General features: G+C 38.8%; 1 protein-coding gene across 2 annotated transcripts in view; it reads left to right on the top strand.

Moving 5' to 3' along the window:
- PDK1 (pyruvate dehydrogenase kinase 1) overlaps positions 1-23,101 on the top strand; it is a 50,154-nt gene that overhangs the window by 14,900 nt on the left and 12,153 nt on the right. For both annotated transcript variants that reach the window (XM_044933762.2, XM_006070261.4), the window contains one exon: positions 755-853. In XM_044933762.2, the coding sequence (XP_044789697.2) occupies positions 755-853 (99 nt within the window). The remainder of the gene's footprint in view (positions 1-754; positions 854-23,101) is intronic.

Genomic DNA, 23,101 nt, shown 5'->3' with positions numbered 1-23,101 from the left:
AATGGCTTCCATCTGAAACCTGATCTTAAACGGCCTTCGGTAGAGATGACAGAATCTCTTCCTCGGGAGACTCTGTCCTGATTGGTGTTCCAGGGCTACACACTCCAAGTGCAGTCCATCCTTTTGCCTTTTAAACTGTATCTAGTCTTGGCAGTTCCTGCTTCAACGCTACATGTCGTGTTATTGCTTAGTGCTTATGCTCTGTTGACATTGTGTACCCTGTGTCCTTTAGAAATTGGTCAAAACTGTTTTACTGTGTAAATAAATATTCTGGTTTCCAATTAGTAGTAAATTAGATTTATTTCTACATCATAATAAGACTTGCTATTAGTACTAAATGAAAAAATCGCTTTTTCTTAATTTATGCAATTATGACAGCAGTTTATGATAATTAAGATGGTTCTTTAAAATAGAGATGAGACTGTTTTCAAAAATAAGGTTTGCCCATTATCTCCCAAATTATAAAAATATTTGGGTAGAATTTTCTGCTTTCATATAAAGCTAGTTAAAAATGTTGAGATTCTGATTTTAGAAAATATGCAGAATTTAGTTGGGATTTTTACCTACCAAGTCCTCCAAAACTGACTAATTTTTTAGAAGTAGTTCTTTAAATTTAGTTATGAATTACAATTCTTAGGCATGTTTTCATTAAAATTTTTAAAAATATCAAGGAGTGCATATATACTTGAAAATTGTACTTAGTTTCTCTCCTTCTTTAAAGTTGTATTTTTAACATAACCCTTATGTATTTCAGAATGCAATGAGAGCAACGATGGAGCATCATGCTGACAAAGGTGTTTATCCGCCTATTCAGGTCCATGTCACACTGGGTAAAGAGGATTTGACTGTGAAAGTAAGTGCTGTTTTTTAAAATTTTAAAAAACTAATGTACAGACATGTACATGTTTTCCAGAAGATGTAATTTATTCTTAGAAAGAAATCCTGTTCCTTCTAGATAATAAGCACATCGTTTCATTTATCTGGCAGGTTATGAAATTTTCCCTTGAGTCTGTTTCTGTTCTGACCCTTCATCCAGATGATTCAGGTTAAAGTAAACCCTGGAGACAGACAGTTTTGTAGAATCATGTCGGTCTAGTTTGATATCTACTTTGATAAGTAAAATCTAAAATATTTGGGTATTTACAGTATTATGTAGATAGTACATAATTTCTCCTTTTTAAACAATGTTTTAAAGTCTGCTTTTAAGTGTTTCATTTGATTTTCCTAACAGCTCTTCAGTAAGGGGCAAAGGTAATTTTATTCTCAATTTTACAGAAACTAGACACAGATAGCCAATAAATGACACAGGACAGGTTGTCAGTCCTTTGACCCCTGTTAAGTTTCTGAGTCGTCCAACTCTTTGTGATGCCATGGACTCCTGCACACCAGGCTCCTTTGTCCTCCATTATCTCCCTGAGTTTGCTCAAATTCTTGTTCATTGACCCTAGTCCCAGGCCTTTTCTACTACATTTTTCTTAGATAGCTCAGTTTCTTAGAGTATGATGATGTTTCTCTTTTTTAAATAATCATTTAAAATTTTGTATTGAATTAATAAATGCAGAGAGATGAAAATGAAATATGTCAGTTCCTTGCCACTTGTAGGTCATTACTCAGAGACAGTCTTTTTGTTATTTCTTTTCATATTGCTGTAGTTGAAAGACATTGTCTAATATTGCTGTTTATGAAATTAAAATTTTTTTAACAGCAAATATTGGCTTTTGATTATGGTAGCTGAGGAGTTAGCTATCTTAGAGCATCTCCCCTCTCAGTTGCCTAGCCTCAGTTGCCATTTTCCCAGTATTTAAGTTCATACGTGGAATTCCAGACTAGAATTAATCATCTTTCAGAGACTTTGAAGATATCTAGTGTTCTTTTTTTTAAATACACAATTCAGTGGTTTATAGTGTGTTCACAAGGTTGTATAACCATACCACTGTTTAATTTCAGAACATGTTTCTCAATCCCAAGAAAAAAACCAGTGCTCTTTAACAGTCACTCCTCATTACTCCCTCTCCCCACCCTTTGGCAACCACTAATCCACTTTCTGTGTATGGACTTCCCTATTTTGGACACTTCATAAAAATTCAGTCATACAATATGTAGTCTTTTGTGACTGACTTCTTTCACTCAATATAATGTTATAGCATGTAGCCATTCATTTTTTTTTTGTTATTATAAATAATGCTGCCATTTGTGTATAAGTGAACATTGGTTTTCGGGTCTCTTATGTATATACCTAAAAGCTGAATTGTCTGTAGGTAACTCTGTTTAACTTGTGAGGAATACCAAACTCATTTTAAAAGTGACTGTACCATTTTACATTTCCATCAGTAATGAGTGAAGGTAGCAATATTTCCCCATCCTTACCAACATTTGTTATTGTCAGTCTTTTTGATTATAGCCATTCTATTAGATTATAGCCATTCTAATTCTAATATTTCATGGTATTTTTTTAAAGTGTCAATTAAGATCCTTTGCTCAGTTTTTAAGTAGGTTGTCTTTTTATTGTTGAATTGTAAGAGTTTTCTCCATTTGTTTATTTTCTATTCTTGATACTAGTGATACTATGAGATATATGATTTGCCAGTGTTCTCCCATTCTGTGGCTTACCTTTTCACTTTCTTGAGTGTTCTTTGAAACACAAAGGTTTTAATTTTGAAGAATTTTAATTATTCTGGTTTTTTTCATTTATTGCTTGTGCTTTTAGTGTCACATGCAGGAAGCCATTGCCTAATTCAAAAGTCACAATAATATATGCCTTTGTTTCTAAGAGTTTTAAAGTTTCAGTTCTTACATTTAGGTCTTTGATCCATTTTGAGTTAATTTTTGTAAATGATTTGAAGTAGGGAATCCAGTTTCATTCTTTTGCCTGTAGATCATCTGGTTGTCCCAGTACCATTTGTAAAAAGACTATTTTTTCTCATTCGAATTTTCTTGTCATCATTGTCAAAATTTAATTGCTTATAAATGTATAGGTTTATTTCTGGATTCTCAATTCTATTCCATTGGTCTGCATATCTCTCCTTAGGAACATTTTGATTATTATTTCTTGGTTGTAAATTTTGAAATTGGCAAATGTGATTCCTCAAACTTTGTTGTTCTCTTTGAATGTTTTTTGGCTATTGTGGGTTCCACGCATTTTCATAAGAATTTTAGGTATCAGTGTGTCAGTTTCTGCAAAGAAACATCAGCTTGAGTTTTTATGGGGATCAAGTTCATTGTTTAAATCAAGTAAGTCTTCCAGTTCGTGAACAACAGGATGTCTTTACACTTATTTAAATCTTTTTTTTCAGCAATGTTTTCTGACTTTCAGTGCCCAAGTCTTACACTTCATCTATTAAGTTTGTACTTAGATATTTCATTCTTTTCGGGGCTTTTTAAGTGGAATTGTTTTCTTAATTTAATTTTTGAATTATATATTGCCAGTATATAAATGATTTTTGTGTATTGATCTTGTATCTTGAAACCTTGCCAAAGTCATTTATAAGTTCTTAGAGATGGCTGGATGGCATCACTGACTGGATGAACGTGAGTCTCAGTGAACTCCAGGAGTTGGTGATGGACAGGGAGGCCTGGCGTGCTGCGATTCATGGGGTCGCAAAGAGTCGGACACGACTGAGCGACTGATCTGATCTGATAGTATTTTTTGTGACCGCCTTAGGATTTTCTTTACACAAGATCATGTCATCTGCAAATGGAGATAATTTTACTTCTTCCTTTCCAATCTGATGTTTTTTTCTTTGCCTAATTGGTGTGTCTAGAAGCTCTAGTACAATGCTGAATAGAACTGGTATCTTTTTCTTTTGCTGATCTTAGGAGAACTTTTAGTCTTTTTTTTCTTCTTTCATGTTTATTTTTGTTGTTCAGTCACTAAATCATGTCCAACTCTTTGATATAATGAGCTATTTTTTTTATTATGCTATTAAGAACAAACATTTATTTACTTACTCAACTGAATTCATTAAGTAGTTGATCTGGGCTTAATAACCCTCTCAATTACTTATTTATTCCCTGGCTTTTGGCACATTTTAGACACCAACTTTATAGCAGAAAATGAAGAATAACTAAAGAAACTCTTCAGGAAAGTAAAAGAGGAGAGTGATAAAGTTGGCTTAAAACTCAGCGTTCAGAAAACTAAGATCATGGGCATCTGTTCCCATCACTTCAAGGCAAATAGATGGGGAAACAATGGAAACAGTGAGAGACTTTGTTTTTTTGGGCTCCAAAATCACTGCAGATGGTGACTGCAACCATGAAATTAAGACACTTGCTCCTTGAAAGAAAAGCTATGACCAACCTAGACCAACCTAGACAGCATATTGAAAAGCATAGACATTGCTTTGCCAACAAAGATCCATCTAGTCAAAGCTATGGTTTTTCTAGTAGTCATGTATAGATGTGAGAGTTGGGACCATAAAGAAAGCTGAGTGTTGAAGAACTGATGCTTTTGAACGATTGGAGAAGACTGTTGAGAGTCCCTTGGACAGCAAGGAGATCCAACCAGTCCATCCTAAAGGAAATCAGTCCTGAATATTCATTGGAAGGACTGATGCTGAAGCTGAAACTCCAATACTTTGGCCACTTGATGCGAAGAACTGACTCATTGGAAAAGACCCTGATGCTGGGAAAGATTGAAAGCAGGAGGAGAGGAGAATGATAGAGGATGAGATGGTTGGATGGCATCACTGACTTAATGGACATGAGTTTGAGTAAACTCCGGGAGTTGGTGATGGACAGGAAAGCCTGGTGTGCTGCAATCCATGGGGTTGCAAAGAATAGCACACGACTGAGCGACTGAACTGAACTGATGCATACAACTAGGGCTTCCCAGGTGGCACTAGTACAAAGAACTTGCCTGCCAGCGCAGGAGACTTAAGAGACTCGCATTTGATCCCTGGGCAGGGAGGATCCCCTGGAGGAGGAAATGGCAATCCGCTCCTATATTCTTGCCTGGAAAATTCCATGGACAGAGGAGCTTGGATGGCTACAGTCCATGAGGTTGCAGAGAGTTGGACGTGACTGAATGACTGAACATACTGCACATACATACAAGTTAAGTTTTCTTCTTTAAAAGTGAAAGCTTTCAGTCTTTGATCACTAAGCGTGATATCAGCTGTGGGTTTTTCGTAAATACTGTTTATCAGGTTGAGAAAGCTTACTTTCATTCCTAGTTTGTTAAGTATGTATCATGAAACTGGCTTCCCTGACTCGGTTAAAGAATCCGCCTGCCAATGCAGGAGACATGAGTTTGATCCCTGGGCTAGGAAGATCTCCTGGACGAGGAAAAGGCAACCCACTCCAGTATTCTCGCTGGGAAATACCATGGACAGAGGAGCCTGGTGGGCTACAATCCATGGGGTCACAAAAGAGTCAGGCAGGACTTAGTGACTAAACAACAACTACAACAGTATCATGAGAGGATGTTGGATTTTATCAGATGCCTTCTCTGGGTAGATTGAGATGATTATGTGGTATTTGTTCTGAAGTCTACCAGTTGGTGTATTAGAATGATTGATTTTTGTATGTTGAACCAACCATGCATTTTGGGGATAGGCCTCACTTTCTACATTTTTTTGAGGATTTTAGCATTGATATTCATAAGAGATATTTATCAGTATGTAGTTTCTTGTGATATCTTGGCCTGCTTTTGATATCAGGTAATACTGGCTTTCTTGAATAAGTTGAGAAGTTCTCCTTCCTTGTCTGTATTTTAGAAGGTTTTGAAGGATTTGTATTCATTCTTTAAATGTTTGGTAGAATCCACGAGTGAAGCCATTTGGGCCTGTTCTTTTCTTTGTGAGAAGAGTTTTGATTACCATTTCAGTCTCTTCATTTGTTACACATCTCTTCAGATTTTCTATTTCTTTCTGAGTTACTTTCTGTAGTTTGTCTAAGAATTTGTCCATTTCACCTAGGTTTTCATATTTATTGGTATACAATTGTTCATGGTTTTCCATCATAATCCCTTTTATTTTGTGTAATTTTGGTAGTTGTTGTTGAGTCGCCAAATCATGTCCGCCTCTTCATGACCGCATGGACTGCAGCACACCAGGCTTCCTTGTCCCTCATCATCCCTCAAGGACGCCCAAGTTCATGTCCATTGAGTCAGTGATGCCATCCAACCATCTCATCCTCTATTACCCTCTTCTCTTCCTGCCTTCAATCTTTTCCAGCATCAGGGTCTTTTCCGAGTCAGCTGTTCACGTCAGGTGGCCAAGGAATTGGAGCTTCAGCTTCAGCATCAGTCCTTCCAGTGAATATTCAGGATTGATTTCCTTTAAGATTGACTGGTTTGATCTCCATGCTTTCCAAGGGACTCTCAAGAGTCTTCTCCAGCACCACAATTCAAAAGCATCAATTCGTCAGTGTCTACCTTCTTTATAGTCCAGCTTTCACATCCATACATGACTACTGGAAAGACCATAGCCTTGACTCTGCGGACCTTTGTCAGCAAAGTGATATCTTTGCTTTTTAACACAGTCTAGGCTTCTCATAGCTTTCCTGTTTGGAAGGAATCATTTTCTAATTTCATGGCTACAGTTACCATCCACAGTGAATTTAGAGCCCAAGAAGAGGAAATCAGTCACTGCTTCCACCTTTTCCCCTTCTATTTGCCATGAAGTGATGGGACCAGATGCCATGATCTTCAATTCAGTTCAATTCAGTCACTCAGTTGTGTCCGACTCTTTGTGACCCCATGGACTGTAGCACGCCATGCCTCTCTGTCCATCACCAACTCCCATAGTTTACACAAACTCATGCCCATTGGGTCGGTGATGCCACCCAATCATCTCATCCTCTGTCATCCCCTTCTCCTCCCGCCTTCAATCTTTCCCAGCATCAGGATCTTTTCAAATGAGTCAGCTCTTCGCATCAAGTGGCCAAAGTATTGGAGTTTCAGCTTCAACATCAGTCCTTCCAGTGAATATTCAGGACTGATTTCCTTTAGGGTGGACTGATTGGATCTCCTTGCAGTCCAAGGGACTCTCAAGAGTCTTCTCCAACACCACAGTCACATGCATGGGGAGGCCATGAGCTTAGATTTTTTTAATATTGAGTTTTAAGCTGGCTTTTTCACTCTCCTTCTTCACCCTCATCTAGAGACTTTAGTTCTTCTTTGCTTTCTGCTGTTAGAGTGGTATCATCTGCATATCTGAGGTTGTTGATATTTCTCTTGGCAATCTTGATTCCAGCTTGTAACTCATCCAGCCCAGGGTTTTGCATAATATGCTCTGTGTATAAGTTAAGCAAACAGGGTGGCAGTAAACAGCTTTGTGATACTCCTTTCTCAATCCTGAACCAGTCAGTTGTTCCATGTCCGGTTTTAACTTACGCTTTTTGACCTGTATACAGGTTTCTCAAGAGACAGGTAAGGTTGTCTGGTATTCTCATCTCTTTAAGAGTTTTCCAGTTTGTTATGATCCACACAGTCAATGAAACATAGGTAGATGTTTTTCTGGAATTCCCTTGCTTTTTCTATGATCCAGCGAATGTTTGATCTCTGGTTCCTCTGCCTTTTCTAAACCCAGCTTGAACATCTGGAAGTGCTTGTTTCATGTAATGCTGAAGCCTAGCTTGGTGGATTTTGAGCACAACCTTACTAGTATGGGGGGCTTCTTTGGTGGCTCAGATGGTAAAGAATCTGCCTGCAATGCAGGAGACCCAGGTTTGCTCCCTAGGTCAGGAAGATCCCCTGGAGAAGGGCATGGCAACCCACTCCAGTATTCTTGCCTGGAGAATTCCATGGACAGAGGAGCCTCACGGGCTACAATCCATGGGGTCTGAAAGAGTTGGACATGACTGAGCAACTAACACACACTTACTAGCATGGGAGATGAGTGCAATTGTCTGGTGTTTGAACATTTTTTAGTACTGCCCTTCTTGAGGATTGGGATGAGCATTGACCTTTTCAATGGGATGAGCAGTGACCCTGTGGCCACTGCTGGGTTTTCCAAATTTGCTGACATACTGAGTACAGCAGTTTAATAGCATCATCATTTAGGATTTTAAATAGCTGTGCTGGAATTCCATCACGTCCACTAACTTTATTGGCAACAGTGCCTCCCTAAGGCCCACTTGACTTCACACTCCTGTATGTCTGACTCTGAGTGAGAGACTGCACTGTCGTGGTTATCCGGATCATTAAGAACTTTTTTGTACAGTTGTTTTGTGTATTCTTTCCATCTTTTCTTGATCTCTTCTGCTTCTATTAGGTCATTACAGTTTCTGTCCTTTACTGTGCTCATCTTTGGATGAAATGTTCCTTTGATATTTCCAGTTTTCTTGAGGAGGTCTCTAGCCTTACCCTTTCTGTTGTTTTCCTCTGTTTCTTTGCATTGTTCATTGAAGCAGGCTCTCTTGTCTCTCCTTGGTGTTCTCTGGAACTCTGCATTTAGTTGGCTGTACCTTTCCCTTTCTTCCTTGCTTTTCGCTTCTCTTCTTTCCTCAGCTATTTGTTTAGCCTCCTCAGACAACCACTTTGCCTCCTGGCATTTCTTTTTATTTGGAAAGTTTTGTTTGCTGCCTCCTGTAGATTGGTAGTACTATCCCCAGTTTCATTCCTGATTTTGCAAATTTGAGCCTTCTGCCTTGTGACTCAGAAGGTAACAAATCCGCCTGCAATGCAGAAGACCTGGGTTCAATCCCTAGGTCAGGAAGATCCCCTGGAGAAGGGAATGGCAACCCACTCCAGTATTCTTGCCTGGAGAATTCCAAGGACAGAGGAACCTGGTGGACCTATAGTCCATGAGGTCGCACAGAGTCATATACAACTGAGCAACTAACACACACACATACACACACTTATTTTTGATTAGCTGAACTAAAGTTTTATCAATTTTGTTAATGTTTTCAAAACGCCCCCTTTTGTTTCATTGAATTTTTCTCTGTTGTTTTTCTCTTCTTTATATCATTAATTTTACCTTTATTATTTTCTTTCTTTTGTCTGCTTTGTAGTTTGCTCTTTTTTAGTATCTTAAATTGGAAATTTTAATTGATGATTTGAGTCATTTTACAGCTATGAATTTCCCTTTAGCACTGTGTTTTCTCTATCCCATGAATTTTTATGTTGTGTTTTTGTTCTTATTCATCTCAAATTATTTTCTGATTTCCTTGTGATTTCCTCTTGATGAACTCATTGATTGTTTAGGAGTGTGTGTTTAATTTCCACATTATGTGTCAGTGCTCCACATTTTGTTTTGTTATTGATTTCCAGTTTCATTTCATTGTGGCAGAAATATAGTTTGTATGAATTCAGTCCTTTTACATTTATTAAGACTTATTTTATGGCTTAATATATGGTTTATCCTGGAGAACATTCCATGTGTACTTGAGAAAAATGTGTATTTTGTTATTGTTGGACGGAGTGTTCTGTACATAGCTATTAGGCCGAGTTGGTTTAGTGTTGTTCAGATCTTCTGTTTCCTTGTTTATCTTCTGTTTGGCACACCCATAATTTAAACTGGGCTGTTGACATTTCCAGCCATTAGTGTTGAATTATCTACTTCTGCCTATAATTCTGCCAGTTTTTGCTTTGCATATTTTGGAGCTCAGTTGTTAAGTATATGCATGTTTATAATTTTATATTTTCTTGATGTATTGATCTCTTATCCTTGTAAAGTGTCTTTCCTTATTTTTGTCAACAATTTTTGTCTTCAGGTATATTCTGTCTGATAACCATCTCAACTCTCTTTTGATTTCTGGTTTCATGGTGTCTATTTTTCCATATTTTTCCTTTGAACCTTTTTGTGTCATTGAATCTAAAGTGTGTCTCTTGTAAACATCATATGGTTTAATCATCTTTTAATCCATCCTGCCAATGTCCTCCTTTTAAAAGGAGGTAACATTGTTCACGTATGTTCACGTAACATACATTTAACATAATTATTGTTAATCTAGAATTTACATTTTGCCATTTTGTCCTTTTTTGTCGATATATCTCATGTCTTTTTTGGTCCTTTATTTTACCATTACTGCTACTGTTTTTGGTTAGAATAATATATCCTCAGTTCAGTTCAGTTCAGTCGCTCAGTCGTGTCCGACTCTTTGTGACACCATGAATTGCAGCACGCCAGGCCTCCCTGTCCATCACTAACTCCTGGAGTTCACTCACACTCACGTCCATCGAGTTGGTGATGGACGTCCAGCCATCTCATCCTCTGTCGTCCCCTTCTCCTCCTGCCCCCAATCCTCCCAGCATCCGAGTCTTTTCCAATGAGTCAGCTCTTCGCATGAGGTGGCCAAAGTACTGGAGTTTCAGCTTTAGTATCATTCCTTCCAAAGAACACCCTTTAGAATGGACTGATCTCCTTTAGAATGGACTGACTGGATCTCCTTACAGCCCAAGGGACTCTGAAGAGTCTTCCCCAACACCACAGTTCAAAAGCATCAATTCTTCGGTGCTCAGCTTTCTTCACAGTCCAACTCTCATATCCATACATGACCACAGGAAAAACCATAGCCTTGACTAGACAGACCTTTGTTGGCAAAGTAATGTCTCTGCTTTTCAATATGCTATCTAGGTTGGTCATAACTTTCCTTCCAAGGAGTAAGCGTCTTTTAATTGCATGGCTGCAATCACCATCTGCAGTGATTTTGGAGCCCAAAAAAATAAAGTCTGACACTGTTTCCACTGTTTCCCCATCTAGTTCCCATGAAGTGATGGGACCAGATGCCATGATCTTCGTTTTCTGAATGCTGAGCTTTAAGCCAACTTTTTCACTCTCCTCTTTCACTTTCATCAAGAGGCTTTTTAGTTCCTCTTCACTTTCTGCCATAAGGGTGGTGTCATCTGCATATCTGAGGTTATTGATATTTCTCCCAGCAATCTTGATTCCAGCTTGTGTTTCTTCCAGCCCAACGTTTCTCATGATGTACCCTGCATATAAGTTAAATAAGCAGGGTGACAATATACAGCCTTGATGTACTCCTTTTCCTATTTGGAACCAGTCTGTTGTTCCATATCCAGTTCTAACTGTTGCTTTCTGACCTGCATATAGGTTTCTCAAGAGGCAGGTCAGGTGGTCTGGTATTCCCATCTCTTTCAGAATTTTCCACAGTTTATTGTGATCCACACAGTCAAAGGCTTTGGCATAGTCAATAAAGCAGAAATAGATGTTTTTCTGGAACTCTCTTGCTTTTTCCATGATCCAGCGGATGTTGGCAATTTGATCTCTGGTTTCTCTGCCTTTTCTAAAACCAGCTTGAACATCTGGAAGTTCACGGTTCACGTATTGCTGAAGCCTGGCTTGGAGAATTTTGAGCATTACTTTACTAGCGTGTGAGATGAGTGCAATTGTGTGGTAGTTTGAGCATTCTTTGGCATTGCCTTTCTTTGGGATTGGAATGAAAACTGACCTTTTCCAATATTTCCTAGTATATCGTTTTAATTTCCTCTTGTTTTTTAATTATATTTGAGTTATTTTCTTAGTAGTTGTCATGAGATTATAATTAACATGTTAATTTATAAGTCTAGTTCAGATTATATACTAACTTAATTTCAATAGTATACACAAACTTTGATCCTAGACAGGTCTGTCCCCTCACCCTTCCCATCATTGGGTTGTTATTGTCATATAACATACGTCATTATACATTGTATGCTCATCTACACAGGTTTATAATTACTGCCCTATAGAATTTATCTTTTAATTAATTCTGGAGAAAAAAGTTATGAACAAAAAAAATACACTTAAAGTATTCTTTATTTTTATCTATGTGGTTACCTTTCCTGGTGCTCTTTATTTATTCATGTGGATTTGATTTACTGTCTAGTATTCTTTCATTTTAGGCTGAAGGACTCCCTTTAGCATTTCTTGATGGGAGAGTTCTACCAATGATGAACTTTCAGTTTTTGTTTATCTGAGAATGTCCCAATTTATCCTTCATTTTTGAAGGATAATTTTACTGGCTATGGAATTTTTGTTTGATAGGCTTTTTCTTTCTATATTCATTTCTTTGAATATGTTAATCCTTCTACTCCACCATCTTGAAGGAAGCATTACTATGAACAAGGTTAGTAGAGGTGATGGAACTCCAGCTGATCTATTTCAAATCCTAAAAGGTGGTGCTGTTAAAGTGCAAAACTCAATATGCCAGCAAATTTGGGAGGCTCAGCAGTGGCCACAGGACTGGAAACAGTCAGTTTTCATTCCAATCCCAAAGAATGGTCAAACTACCGCATAATTGCACTCATCTCACACTCTAGCAAAGTAATGCTCAAAATCACTGCAGACAGTGACTGCAGCCATGAAATTAAAAGACCCTTGCTCCTTGGAAGAAGGACTATGACAAATCTAAACCTCATATTAAAAAGCAGAGACACCACTTTGCCAGCAAAGGTCCATATGGTCAAAGCTGTGGTTTTTTGAGTAGTCATTATGGATGTGAGAGTTGGACCATAAAGAAGGCTGAGTGCTAAAGGATTGATGCTTTTGAATTGTGGTGCCAGAGAAGACTGTTGAAAGTCCCTTGAAAAGCAGGGAGATCAAACCAGTTAATCCTAAAGAAAATCAACGCTGAATATTCATTGGAAGGACTGATGCTGAATCTGAAGCTCCCATACTTTGGCCACCTGATGCAAAGAGAGGACTCATTGTAAAAGACCCTCATGCTGGGAAAGATTGAGGACTGGAGGAGAAGGAGGCAACAGAGGATGAGATGATTGGATGATGTCACTGACTCAACGGACATGAGTTTGAGCAAATTCTGGGAGATGGTGGAGGACAGGGAAGCCTCACGTGCTGCAGTCCACAGGGTCTCAAAAAGTTGGACTCGACTTAGTGACTGACAACAGCAGCAATGTTAATCCTACTGCATTTTGGTCTTCCTGGTTTCTGATCAGCAACCAGCTGTTACTCTTATTTGGATATTTTGTATGTGAGAGTCACTTTTCTTGTGCTTTTAAGATTCTTTCTTCTTGGCTTTTGACAGTTTGATTGTAATCCGTCCAGGTGTTGATCTGTCTCATTGAGTTTGTTATACTTGGAGTTTGAAGAGCTTCATCTTTTTCATCAGAATTAGGAAGTTTCATTTATCATTTCTTCAAATATTACTTTTGTTCCTTTCTATTTTTGCTCCTGGAATTCTCAATATGTGCATGTCTGTACATTTGATAGAGTCCAACAGGTCTTTTATACTTTGTTCATTTTCTTTCTTTTGTTTTTTTCTTTCTGTTTTTCAGACTGGATTTCACTTGAGCTGTTTCACTATTGATGGGTCTGCCTTCCATGTGTTTAAATCTGCCGTTGAGCCCTCCTAGTGATTTTTTTTTTCAGTTGTTATGGCATTTCTCAACTCCAGAATTTCTATTTCATTCTCTCATATAATATCTGTATTTAAATGCTGTTATTTATTTGGTGAGGTATCATCATTATAATTCTTTAGAAATGATTTCTTTTAGTTCTGTGAACATATTTAAAATAGCTGATTTAAAGTTTTTGTTTAGAAAATATGAGTTTCCTCAAGTTTAGTCTCGATTGATTCCTTTTTCACCCCTGTGATATGTATATCTTATAATTTTTGTTGAAAATCAGACATTTAAGAGAATATTATGTAACAAGTCTAAAAATCATTTGCTTCCCTGCTCCCTGAAGTTTATTGTTGTTTGTTTTAGTTCAGTTCAGTTTAGTCACTCAGTCATGTCTGACTCTTTGCGACCCCAAGGACTGCAGCACGCCAGGCCTCCCTGTCCATCACCAACTCCTGGAGTTTACTCAAACTCATGTCCATTGAGTCACTGATGCCATCCAACCATCTCATCCTCTGTCGTCCCCTTCTCCTCCTGCCTTCAGTTTTTCCCAGCATCAGGGTCTTTTCAAGTGAGTCAGCTCTTCGCATCAGGTGGCCAAAGTATTGGAGTTTCAGCTTCAGCATCAGTCCTTCCAATGAGTATTTGGGACTGATTTCCTTTAGGATGAACTGGTTGGATCTCCTTGCAGTCCAAGGGACTCTCAAGAGTCTTCTCTAATACCACAGTTCAAAAGCATTAATTCTTCAGCACTCAGCTTGCTTCATAGTCCAACTCTCACATCCACACATGACTACTGGAAAAACCATAGCTTTGACTAGACAGACCTTTGTTGGCAAAGTAATGTCTCTGGTTTTTAATATGCTGTCTAGGTTGGTCATAGCTTTTCTTCCAAGGAGTAAGCCTCTTTTAATTTCATGGCTGAAATCACCACCTGCAGTGATTTTGGAGCCAAAAAATATAAAGTCAGCCACTGTTTCCACTGTTTACCCATCTATTTGCCATGAAGTGATGGGGCCAGATGCCATGATCTTAGTTTTCTGAATGTTTAGTTTTAAGCCAGCTTTTTCACTTTCTTCTTTCACTTTCACCAAGAGGCTCTTTAGTTCTTCGCTTTCTGTCCATAAGTGTGGTGTCATCTGCATATCTGAGGTTATTGATATTTCTCCTGGCAATCTTAATTCCAGCTTGTGGTTCTTCCAGCCCAGCGTTTCTCATGATGTACTCTGCATAGAAGTTAAATAAGCAGGGTGACAATATACAGCCTTGACGTACTCCTTTCCCTATTTGGAACCAGTCTGTTGTTCCATGTCCAGTTCTAACTCTTGCTTCCTGACCTGCATACAGATTTCTCAAGAGGTAGGTCAGGTGGTCTGGTATTCCTATCTCTTTAAGAATTTTCCACAGTTTATTGTGATCCACACAGTCAAAGGCTTTGCCATAGTCAATAAAGCAAAAGTAGACCTTTTTTCTGGAACTCTTGCTTTTTTGATGATCCAGTGGATGTTGGCAGTCGGATCTCTGGTTCCTCTGGCTTTTCTAAAACCAGCTTGAACATTTGGAAGTTCATGGTTCATGTACTGTTGAAGCCTGGCTTGGAGAATTTTGAGCATTACTTTACTAGCGTGTGAGATGAGTGGAACTGTGCGGTAGTTTGAGCATTCTTTGGCATTGCTTTTCTTTGGGATTGGAATGAAAACTGACCTTTTCGGGTCCTGTGGCCACTGCTGAGTTTTCCAAATTTTCTGGCATATTGAGTATGCACTTTCACAGCATCATCTTTTAGGATTTGAAATAGCTCAACTAGAATTCCATCACCTCCACTAGCTTTGTTTGTAGTGATGCTTCCTAAGGCCCACTTGACTTTGCATTCCAGGATGTCTTGCTCTGGGTTGGTGATCACACCATTGTGATTACCTGGGTTGTGAAGATCTTTTTGTATAATTCTTCTGTGTATTCTTGCCACCACCTCTTAATATCTTCTGCTTCTGTTAGGTCCATACCATTTCTGTCCTTTATTGTGCCCATCTTTGCATGAAAAATTCCCTTGGTATCTCTAATTATCTTGAAGTGATCTCTAGTCTTTCCCATTCTATTTTTTCCCTCTATTTCTTTGCACTCATCACTGAGGAAGGCTTTCTTATCTCTCCTTGCTATTCTTAGGAACTCTGCATTCAAATGGGTATATCTTTCCTTTTCTCCTTTGCCTTTCACTTCTCTTCTTTTCTCAGCTATTTGTAAGGCCTCCTCAGACAACCATTTTGCCCTTTTTGCATTGCTTTTCCTTGGGGATGGTCCTTGATCCCTGCCTCCTGTATAATGTCTCCAACCTCTGTTCATAGTTCTTCAGGCACTGTATCAGATCTAATCCCTTGAATCTATTTGTCACTTCCACTGTATAATCATAAGGGATTTGATTTAGGTCATACCTGAGTGGTCTAGTGGTTTTCCCTACTTTCTTCAATTTAAGACTGAATGTGGCAATAAGGAGTTCATGGTCTGAGCCACAGTTAGCTCCCGGTCTTGTTTTTTGCTGACTGTATGTAACTTCTCCATCTTTGGCTGCAAAGAATATAATCAGTATGATTTTGGTATTGACCATCTGATGATGTCCATGTGTAGAGTCTTCTCTTGTGTTGTTGGAATAGGGTGTTTGCTATGACAAGTGCATTCTCTTGGCAAAACTCTATTAGCCTTTGCCCTGCTTCATTCTGTACTGCAAGGCCAAATTTGCCTGTTACTCCAGGTGTTTCTTGACTTCCTACTTTTGCATTCCAGTCCCTTATAATGAAAAGGACATCTTTTTTGGGTGTTAGTTCTAGAAGGTCTTGTAGGTCTTTATAGAACCATTCATCTTCAGCTTCTTCAGTGTTACTGGTTGGGGCATAGACTTGGATTACTGTGATATTGAATGTTTTGCCTTGGAAACGAACAGATATCATTCTGTCATTTATTTTTTTTTAATTTTATTTTATTTTTAAATTTTACATAATTGTATTAGTTTTGCCAAATATCAAAATGAGTCCGCCACAGGTATACATGTGTTCCCCATCCTGAACCCTCCTCCCTCCTCCCTCCCCATACCCTCCCTCTGGGTCATCCCAGTACACCAGCCCCAAGCATCCAGTATCGTGCATCGAACCTGGACTGGCAACTCGTTTCATACATGATATTTTACATGTTTCAATGCCATTCTCCCAATTCTTCCCACCCTCTCCCTCTCCCACAGAGTCCCTAAGACTGTTCTATACATCAGTGTCTCTTTTGCTGTCTCGTACACAGGGTTATTGTTACCATCTTTCTAAATTCCATATATATGCATTAGTATACTGTATTGGTGTTTTTCTTTCTGGCTTACTTCACTCTGTATAATAGGCTCCAGTTTCATCCACCTCATTAGAACTGATTCAAATGTATTCTTTTTAATGGCTGAGTAATACTCCATTGTGTATATGTACCACAGCTTTCTTATCCATTCATCTGCTGATGGACATCTAGGTTGCTTCCATGTCCTGGCTATTAGAAACAGTGCTGCGATGAACATTGGGGTACACGTGTCTCTTTCCCTTCTGGTTTCCTCAGTGTGTATGCCCAGCAGTGGGATTGCTGGATCGTAAGGCAGTTCTATTTCCAGTTTTTTAAGGAATCTCCACACTGTTCTCCATAGTGGCTGTACTAGTTTGCATTCCCACCAACAATGTAAGAGGGTTCCCTTTTCTCCACACCCTCTCCAGCATTTATTGCTTGTAGACTTTTGGATCGCAGCCATTCTGACTGGTGTGAAATGGTACCTCATAGTGGTTTTGATTTGCATTTCTCTGATAATGAGTGATGTTGAGCATCTTTTCATGTGTTTGTTAGCCATCTGTATGTCTTCTTTGGAGAAATGTCTATTTAGTTCTTTGACCCATTTTTTGATTGGGTCATTTATTTTTCTGGAGTTGAGCTGTAGGAGTTGCTTGTATATTCTCGAGATTAGGTGTTTGTCAGTTGCTTCATTTGCTGTTATCTTCTCCCATTCTGAAGGCTGTCTTTTCACCTTGCTAATAGTTTCCTTTGATGTGCAGAAGCTTTTAAGGTTAATTAGGTCCCATTTGTTTATTTTTGCTTTTATTTCCAATATTCTGGGAGGTGGGTCATAGAGGATCTTGCTGTAATGTATGTCAGAGAGTGTTTTGCCTATGTTCTCCTCTAGGAGTTTTATAGTTTCTGGTCTTACGTTTAGATCTTTAATCCATTTTGAGTTTATTTTTGTGTATGGTGTTAGAAAGTGTTCTAGTTTCATTCTTTTACAAGTGGTTGACCAGATTTCCCAGCACCACTTGTTAAAGAGATTGTCTTTAATCCATTGTATATTCTTGCCTCCTTTGTCAAAGATAAGGTGTCCATATGTGCGTGGATTTATCTCTGGGCTTTCTGTTTTGTTCCATTGATCTATATTTCTGTCTTTGTGCCAGTACCATACTGTTTTGATAACTGTGGCTTTGTAGTAGAGCCTGAAGTCAGGTAGGTTGATTCCTCCAGTTCCATTCTTCTTAAGATCGCTTTGGCTATTCAAGGTTTTTTGTATTTCCATACAAATTGTGAAATTATTTGTTCTAGCTCTGTGAAGAATGCTGTTGGTAGCTTGATAGGGATTGCATTGAATCTATAAATTGCTTTGGGTAGTATACTCATTTTCACTATATTGATTCTTCCAATCCACGAACATGGTATATTTCTCCATCTGTTAGTGTCCTCTTTGATTTCTTTCACCAGTGTTTTATAGTTTTCTATATATAGGTCTTTAGTTTCTTTAGGTAGATATATTCCTAAGTATTTTATTCTTTCTGTTGCAATGGTGAATGGAATTGTTTCCTTAATTTCTCTTTCTGTTTTCTCATTATTAGTGTATAGGAATGTAAGGGATTTCTGTGTGTGGATTTTATATCCTGCAACTTTACTATAGTCATTGATTAGTTCTAGTAATTTTCTGGTGGAGTCTTTAGGGTTTTCTATGTAGAGGATCATGTCATCTGCAAACAGTGAGAGCTTTACTTCTTCTTTTCCAATTTGGATTCCTTTTATTTCTTTTTCTGCTCTGATTGCTGTGGCCAAAACTTCCAAAACTATGTTGAATAGGAATGGTGAAAGTGGGCACCCTTGTCTTGTTCCTGACTTTAGAGGAAATGCTTTCAATTTTTCACCATTGAGGATAATGTTTGCTGTGGGTTTGTCATATATAGCTTTTATTATGTTGAGGTATGTTCCTTCTATTCCTGCTTTCTGGAGAGTTTTTATCATAAATGATGTTGAATTTTGTCAAAGGCTTTCTCTGCATCTATTGAGATAATCATATGGTTTTTGTTTTTCAATTTGTTAATGTGGTGTATTACATTGATTGATTTGCAGATATTGAAGAATCCTTGCATCCCTGGGATAAAGCCCACTTGGTCATGGTGTATGATCTTTTTAATGTGTTGTTGGATTCTGATTGCTACATTTCAGACTCTCTTGTTGACTATGATGGCCACTCCACAGTAGTAAATATAATGGTCATCTGAGTTAAATTCACCCATTCCAATCCATTTTAGTTCGCTGATTCCTAAAATGTTGATGTTTACTGTTGCCATTTCCTCTTTGTCCACTTCCAATTTGCCTTGATTCATGGACCTAACATTCCAGGTTCCTATGCATTATTGCTTTTTACAGCAGTGGACTTTACTTCCATCACCAGTCACATCCACAACTGGGTGTTGTTTTTGCTTTGGCTCCATCTCTTCATTCTTTCTGGAGTTATTTCTCCAGTGTTCTCCAGTAGCATATTGGATACCGACCGATCTGGGGAGTTCATCTTTCACTGTTCTATCTTTTTGCCTTTTCATACTGTTAATGGGGTTCTCAAGGCAAGAATACTGAAGTGGTTTGCCATTCCCTACTCCATTGGACCATGTTTCGTCAGAACTCTCCACCATGACCCGTCTGTCTTGGGTGGCCCTACATGGCATGACTCATAGTTTCATTGAGTTAGACAAGGCTGTGGTCCATGTGATCAGATTGGTTAGTTTCCTGTGATTGTGGTTTTCAGTCTGTCTGCCCTCTGATGGAGAAGGGTAAGAGGCTTATGGAAGCTTCCTGATGGGAGAGATTGACTGAGGGGAAAATTGGGTCTTGTTCTGATGTGCAGGGCCATGTTCAATCTTTAATCCAATTTTCTGTTGATGGGTGGGGCTGTGTTCCCTCCCTGTTATTTACCTGGGCCAAACTATGGTGAAGGTAGTGAAGATACGACCTCCTTTAAAAGGTCCTATGCATGCACTGCTACACTTATTGCCCCCAGCCCTGCATCAGGCCACTGCCAACCCACGCCTCTGCCGGAGACTCCTGGACACTTACAAGCAAATCTGGGTCAGTCTCTTGTGGGGTCACTGCCCCTTTCTCCTGGGTCCTGGTACGCAGAAAGTTCTGTTTATGCCCTCCAAGAGTTTGTTTGTTTCCCAGTTCTGTGTAAGTTCTAGCAGCTCTATGGTGGGGTTAATGGCAACCTCCTCCAAGAGGGCTTAAGACATACTGAAGTCTGCTGCACCCAGAGCCCTTGCCCCTGCGGTAGTCCAATGCTGACCCACACCTCCACAGGAGCCATTCAAACACAGTTCTGTCTCAGTCTCCGTGGGATCTCTGGGTCCTGGTGTACGCAAGGTTTGTTTGAGCCCTCTGAGTGTTTCTGGCAGGTATGGGGTTTGATTCTAGATGCAATTTAGCCCCTCCTACCGTCTTGCTGGAGCTTCTCCTTTGTTCTTAGACATTGTTTGTTTAGTAACTTTTTGAAACTAATTCTGTGAAGTCTATATTCTTTGTTGTGTGTGCTTTCTGCTTAGTGGTCAACTAATGATTGAACTGAAGTTTCCTTAAATGCCTTTGCCCAGTCTTTGTCAAGGGATTCTGTGTGCACTTTGGAACACACCTTCAATGTTGAATCAGGTTGTTGACAAATCTTGACTTAACCTTTACATTCTGCTTGTACAGAGCTTCAAGGTCAGGTGGAGGTGAATGCTTAGGACTCTCTCAGGTCCTTACTAAACATGGCCGTGAGCATGAGCATGACCGTCTAGGTTCCCAGGATATCCTTGAGTTTTTCTAAGCACCTATGGACATCTCATTCCTTAGCTTTTCCTACTAAGTTTTTTGGGTAGCCTGTTATTTGCCTTAACTGTTGTAGACTGCCTCAGGCAGCTGTCAAATTAATCAGTTGCCTCTAATTGTCTTTGATAGGTGTTTCTGAGGATGGGGAGTAGGAGCATGCAAGACTTTTTGCATTAAGGAGCTCAGAATCAGGTCAAAGGTCAAAGAAAGAGTGTTTCCAGTGGCTGTCAGGCTGCTGGTTTCACTCTGGTTGCAAGTTGTTGGTAGTGGGGATGGGAGGTTGGGAAAAGCCAAGTTAAAATACCACAAAGCTCATTGTTGTTTTTCTTGAGTACATACTCCCCTTATTGCTACAAGCCTGTGGTTAATTTCCAGAGTGCTGACAATTTGTGCCTTTTTGCTTTGGTGCTTTATGGGAGACTTTTTGGAGCTCCTTTCTCCACTGTTTCTGCTGACATTACTTCTGCTATTCCTTTTGAGAAGACTTAATGCACTGGGGAAGGAAATGGCAACCCACTCCAGTGTTCTTGCCAGGAGGATCCCAGGGACAGGGGGGCCTGGTGGGCTGCCATCTGTGGGGTCGCACAGAGTCGGACATGACTGAAGTGACTTAGCAGCAGCAGCAGTGCTTATTCAAATTCCTGTTTCTTTGTGTCTGACCAGTTTTAAGTGAAGTTTAAGTTCTTCAGCTCTGTTGTGAAATTTCATAATGATGTGACCTGAAGTGGCCTTTTTGTACCCATTGAGCTGGGACTTTTAGAATTTCCACTATTTCCTTGGTACTTTCTTCTTTTCTGTTTATCTTTCTGATAGTTATATTTCAAAAATTCTGGGCTTCATGAAATGGCCCTCTAATTTATTCTTATCTTTTCCTCTTGTTTTTTATGTCTTTAACTTTTCATTCTACTCTGAGATTTCTTGACTTTGAATTCCCAACTCTTATTGAATTTTTATTTCTATTATTATAAATTTCCCAGGAACTATTATTTTTATTATCTTTTCATAGCATTCTGTCCTGGTTTCTTCTTTTGTCACTCTGAGGATAGTAATACTAGTTGCTTTTTAAAAAATTAATATGCCTCAGCTCTCTCGACTAGTTCCTCTGAACTTTTTTCTGTTAATCCCTCTTGGCTATTCATATAAAAGAATGAATCACAAATAAATATATGGCAGTATCATCTGTTAGCTAAAAAACTAATATGAATATGTCACTTTTTTCCAGTCTGGATGTTAATATGTGTGTATTTTTTGGTTAGTTATACGTCAGCTACTTGCCCATTAAGGTTTATTTGATTCAAAACAAGCCGCCTGTCTTCTGCTTTGGGACAACAGCTGTGCTACAGCATGGTCTTTCTCATACCTTTTTCTGCTTCTGTTTCATGTGCTTTAGCATGCTGGTCTGCAGTTGCGTTCCATTACCTGTGGTCATCCATCACTGCATGGATCAGTATTCACTGAGCTCTCAGAGACTTGTTCTGTGCTGGTAGACAGGCTTTGCTAAGGGAGTCTGCCTGTTTGCTGTAAAGAAATGTTCATGGTAACCCAGCAGTGACACTCCTAGATATATACCCCCAAAGCTTGAAAACAGGTATTTAAGCAGTGAGTATTCATAGTAACATTATTCACAACAGCCAAGAGCTAAAAACAACCCAGATGTTCATCAGCTGAATAATAAATCAACAAAAATGTGGTATATAGTGGAATATTATTTGCCCATAAAAGGAGTGAGGTATTGGTGCATGCTACAACGTGAATGCTGCAACATTAAAAATATGTCAAGTAAAAAAAAACTAAACACAAAAGGCCACACATTATATATGATTTCATTTATATGAAATGTCCAGAAAGACAAATATATACAGACAAGAAATATATTAGTGGTTACTTAGTGTAATCAATAACGAGTCCCGGGTTTCTTTTTGAGGTAATGAAAATATTCTAAAATTGACTGGAGAAATGGTTGCACGTACCTATGAATGCAGGCATACCTTGCCTTGTTTTACCTGATTGTGCTTTGCAGATACTGCATTTTTTACAAATGGAAGGTTTGTGGCAACCCTGCATTGACCAAGTCTGTCAGTGTCATTTTAACCAACAGCATTTGCTCACTTCATTTCTCTGTGTCACATTTTCGCGATTCTTGCAATATTTCAAACTTTCTCATTATCATGTTTGTTATAATGATCAATGATCTTTGATAGTATTCTAATTGGTTTTTTTGTTTTTTATTTTTAAATTAATGGATATGTACATTTTTTAGGCCTAATGCTTTGCACACTTAATAGACTACAGTATAAATGTAAACATAACTTTTATAGGTACTGGGAAACCAAAAAATTCAAGTGAATAGCTTTATTGCAATATTTGCTTTTTTGTGCTGTCTGGAACTGAACTCTGGAATGTCTGGAATATCTCAAAAGTATGCCTATTTGTTAAAAAGCCACAGAGTTGTACACTTTTTTGAAAATTTCATTGTTTATTTATATTTGGCTGTGCTGGGTCTTAATTGCAGCACATGGCATGCAAACTGTTAGCTGCGGCATTTGGGATCTACTTCCCTGGCCAGAAATTGAACCCAGGCCCCCTGCATTGGGAGCGTAGAGTCTGAGCCACTGGCCCACCAGGGAAGCCCCTGAGTAGTACACTTTAAACAGGTGGATAGTATGGTATGTGAATTGTATTTTCATCAAGCTGTTTTAAAAAAGCAAAGCTCATAAGGGTCTTAAACAGACT

The sequence above is a fragment of the Bubalus bubalis genome, chromosome 2, assembly GCF_019923935.1.
Source record: "Bubalus bubalis isolate 160015118507 breed Murrah chromosome 2, NDDB_SH_1, whole genome shotgun sequence".
Taxonomy (NCBI): Eukaryota; Metazoa; Chordata; class Mammalia; order Artiodactyla; family Bovidae; genus Bubalus; species Bubalus bubalis.
This window is presented reverse-complemented; position numbering and strand designations above follow the sequence as displayed.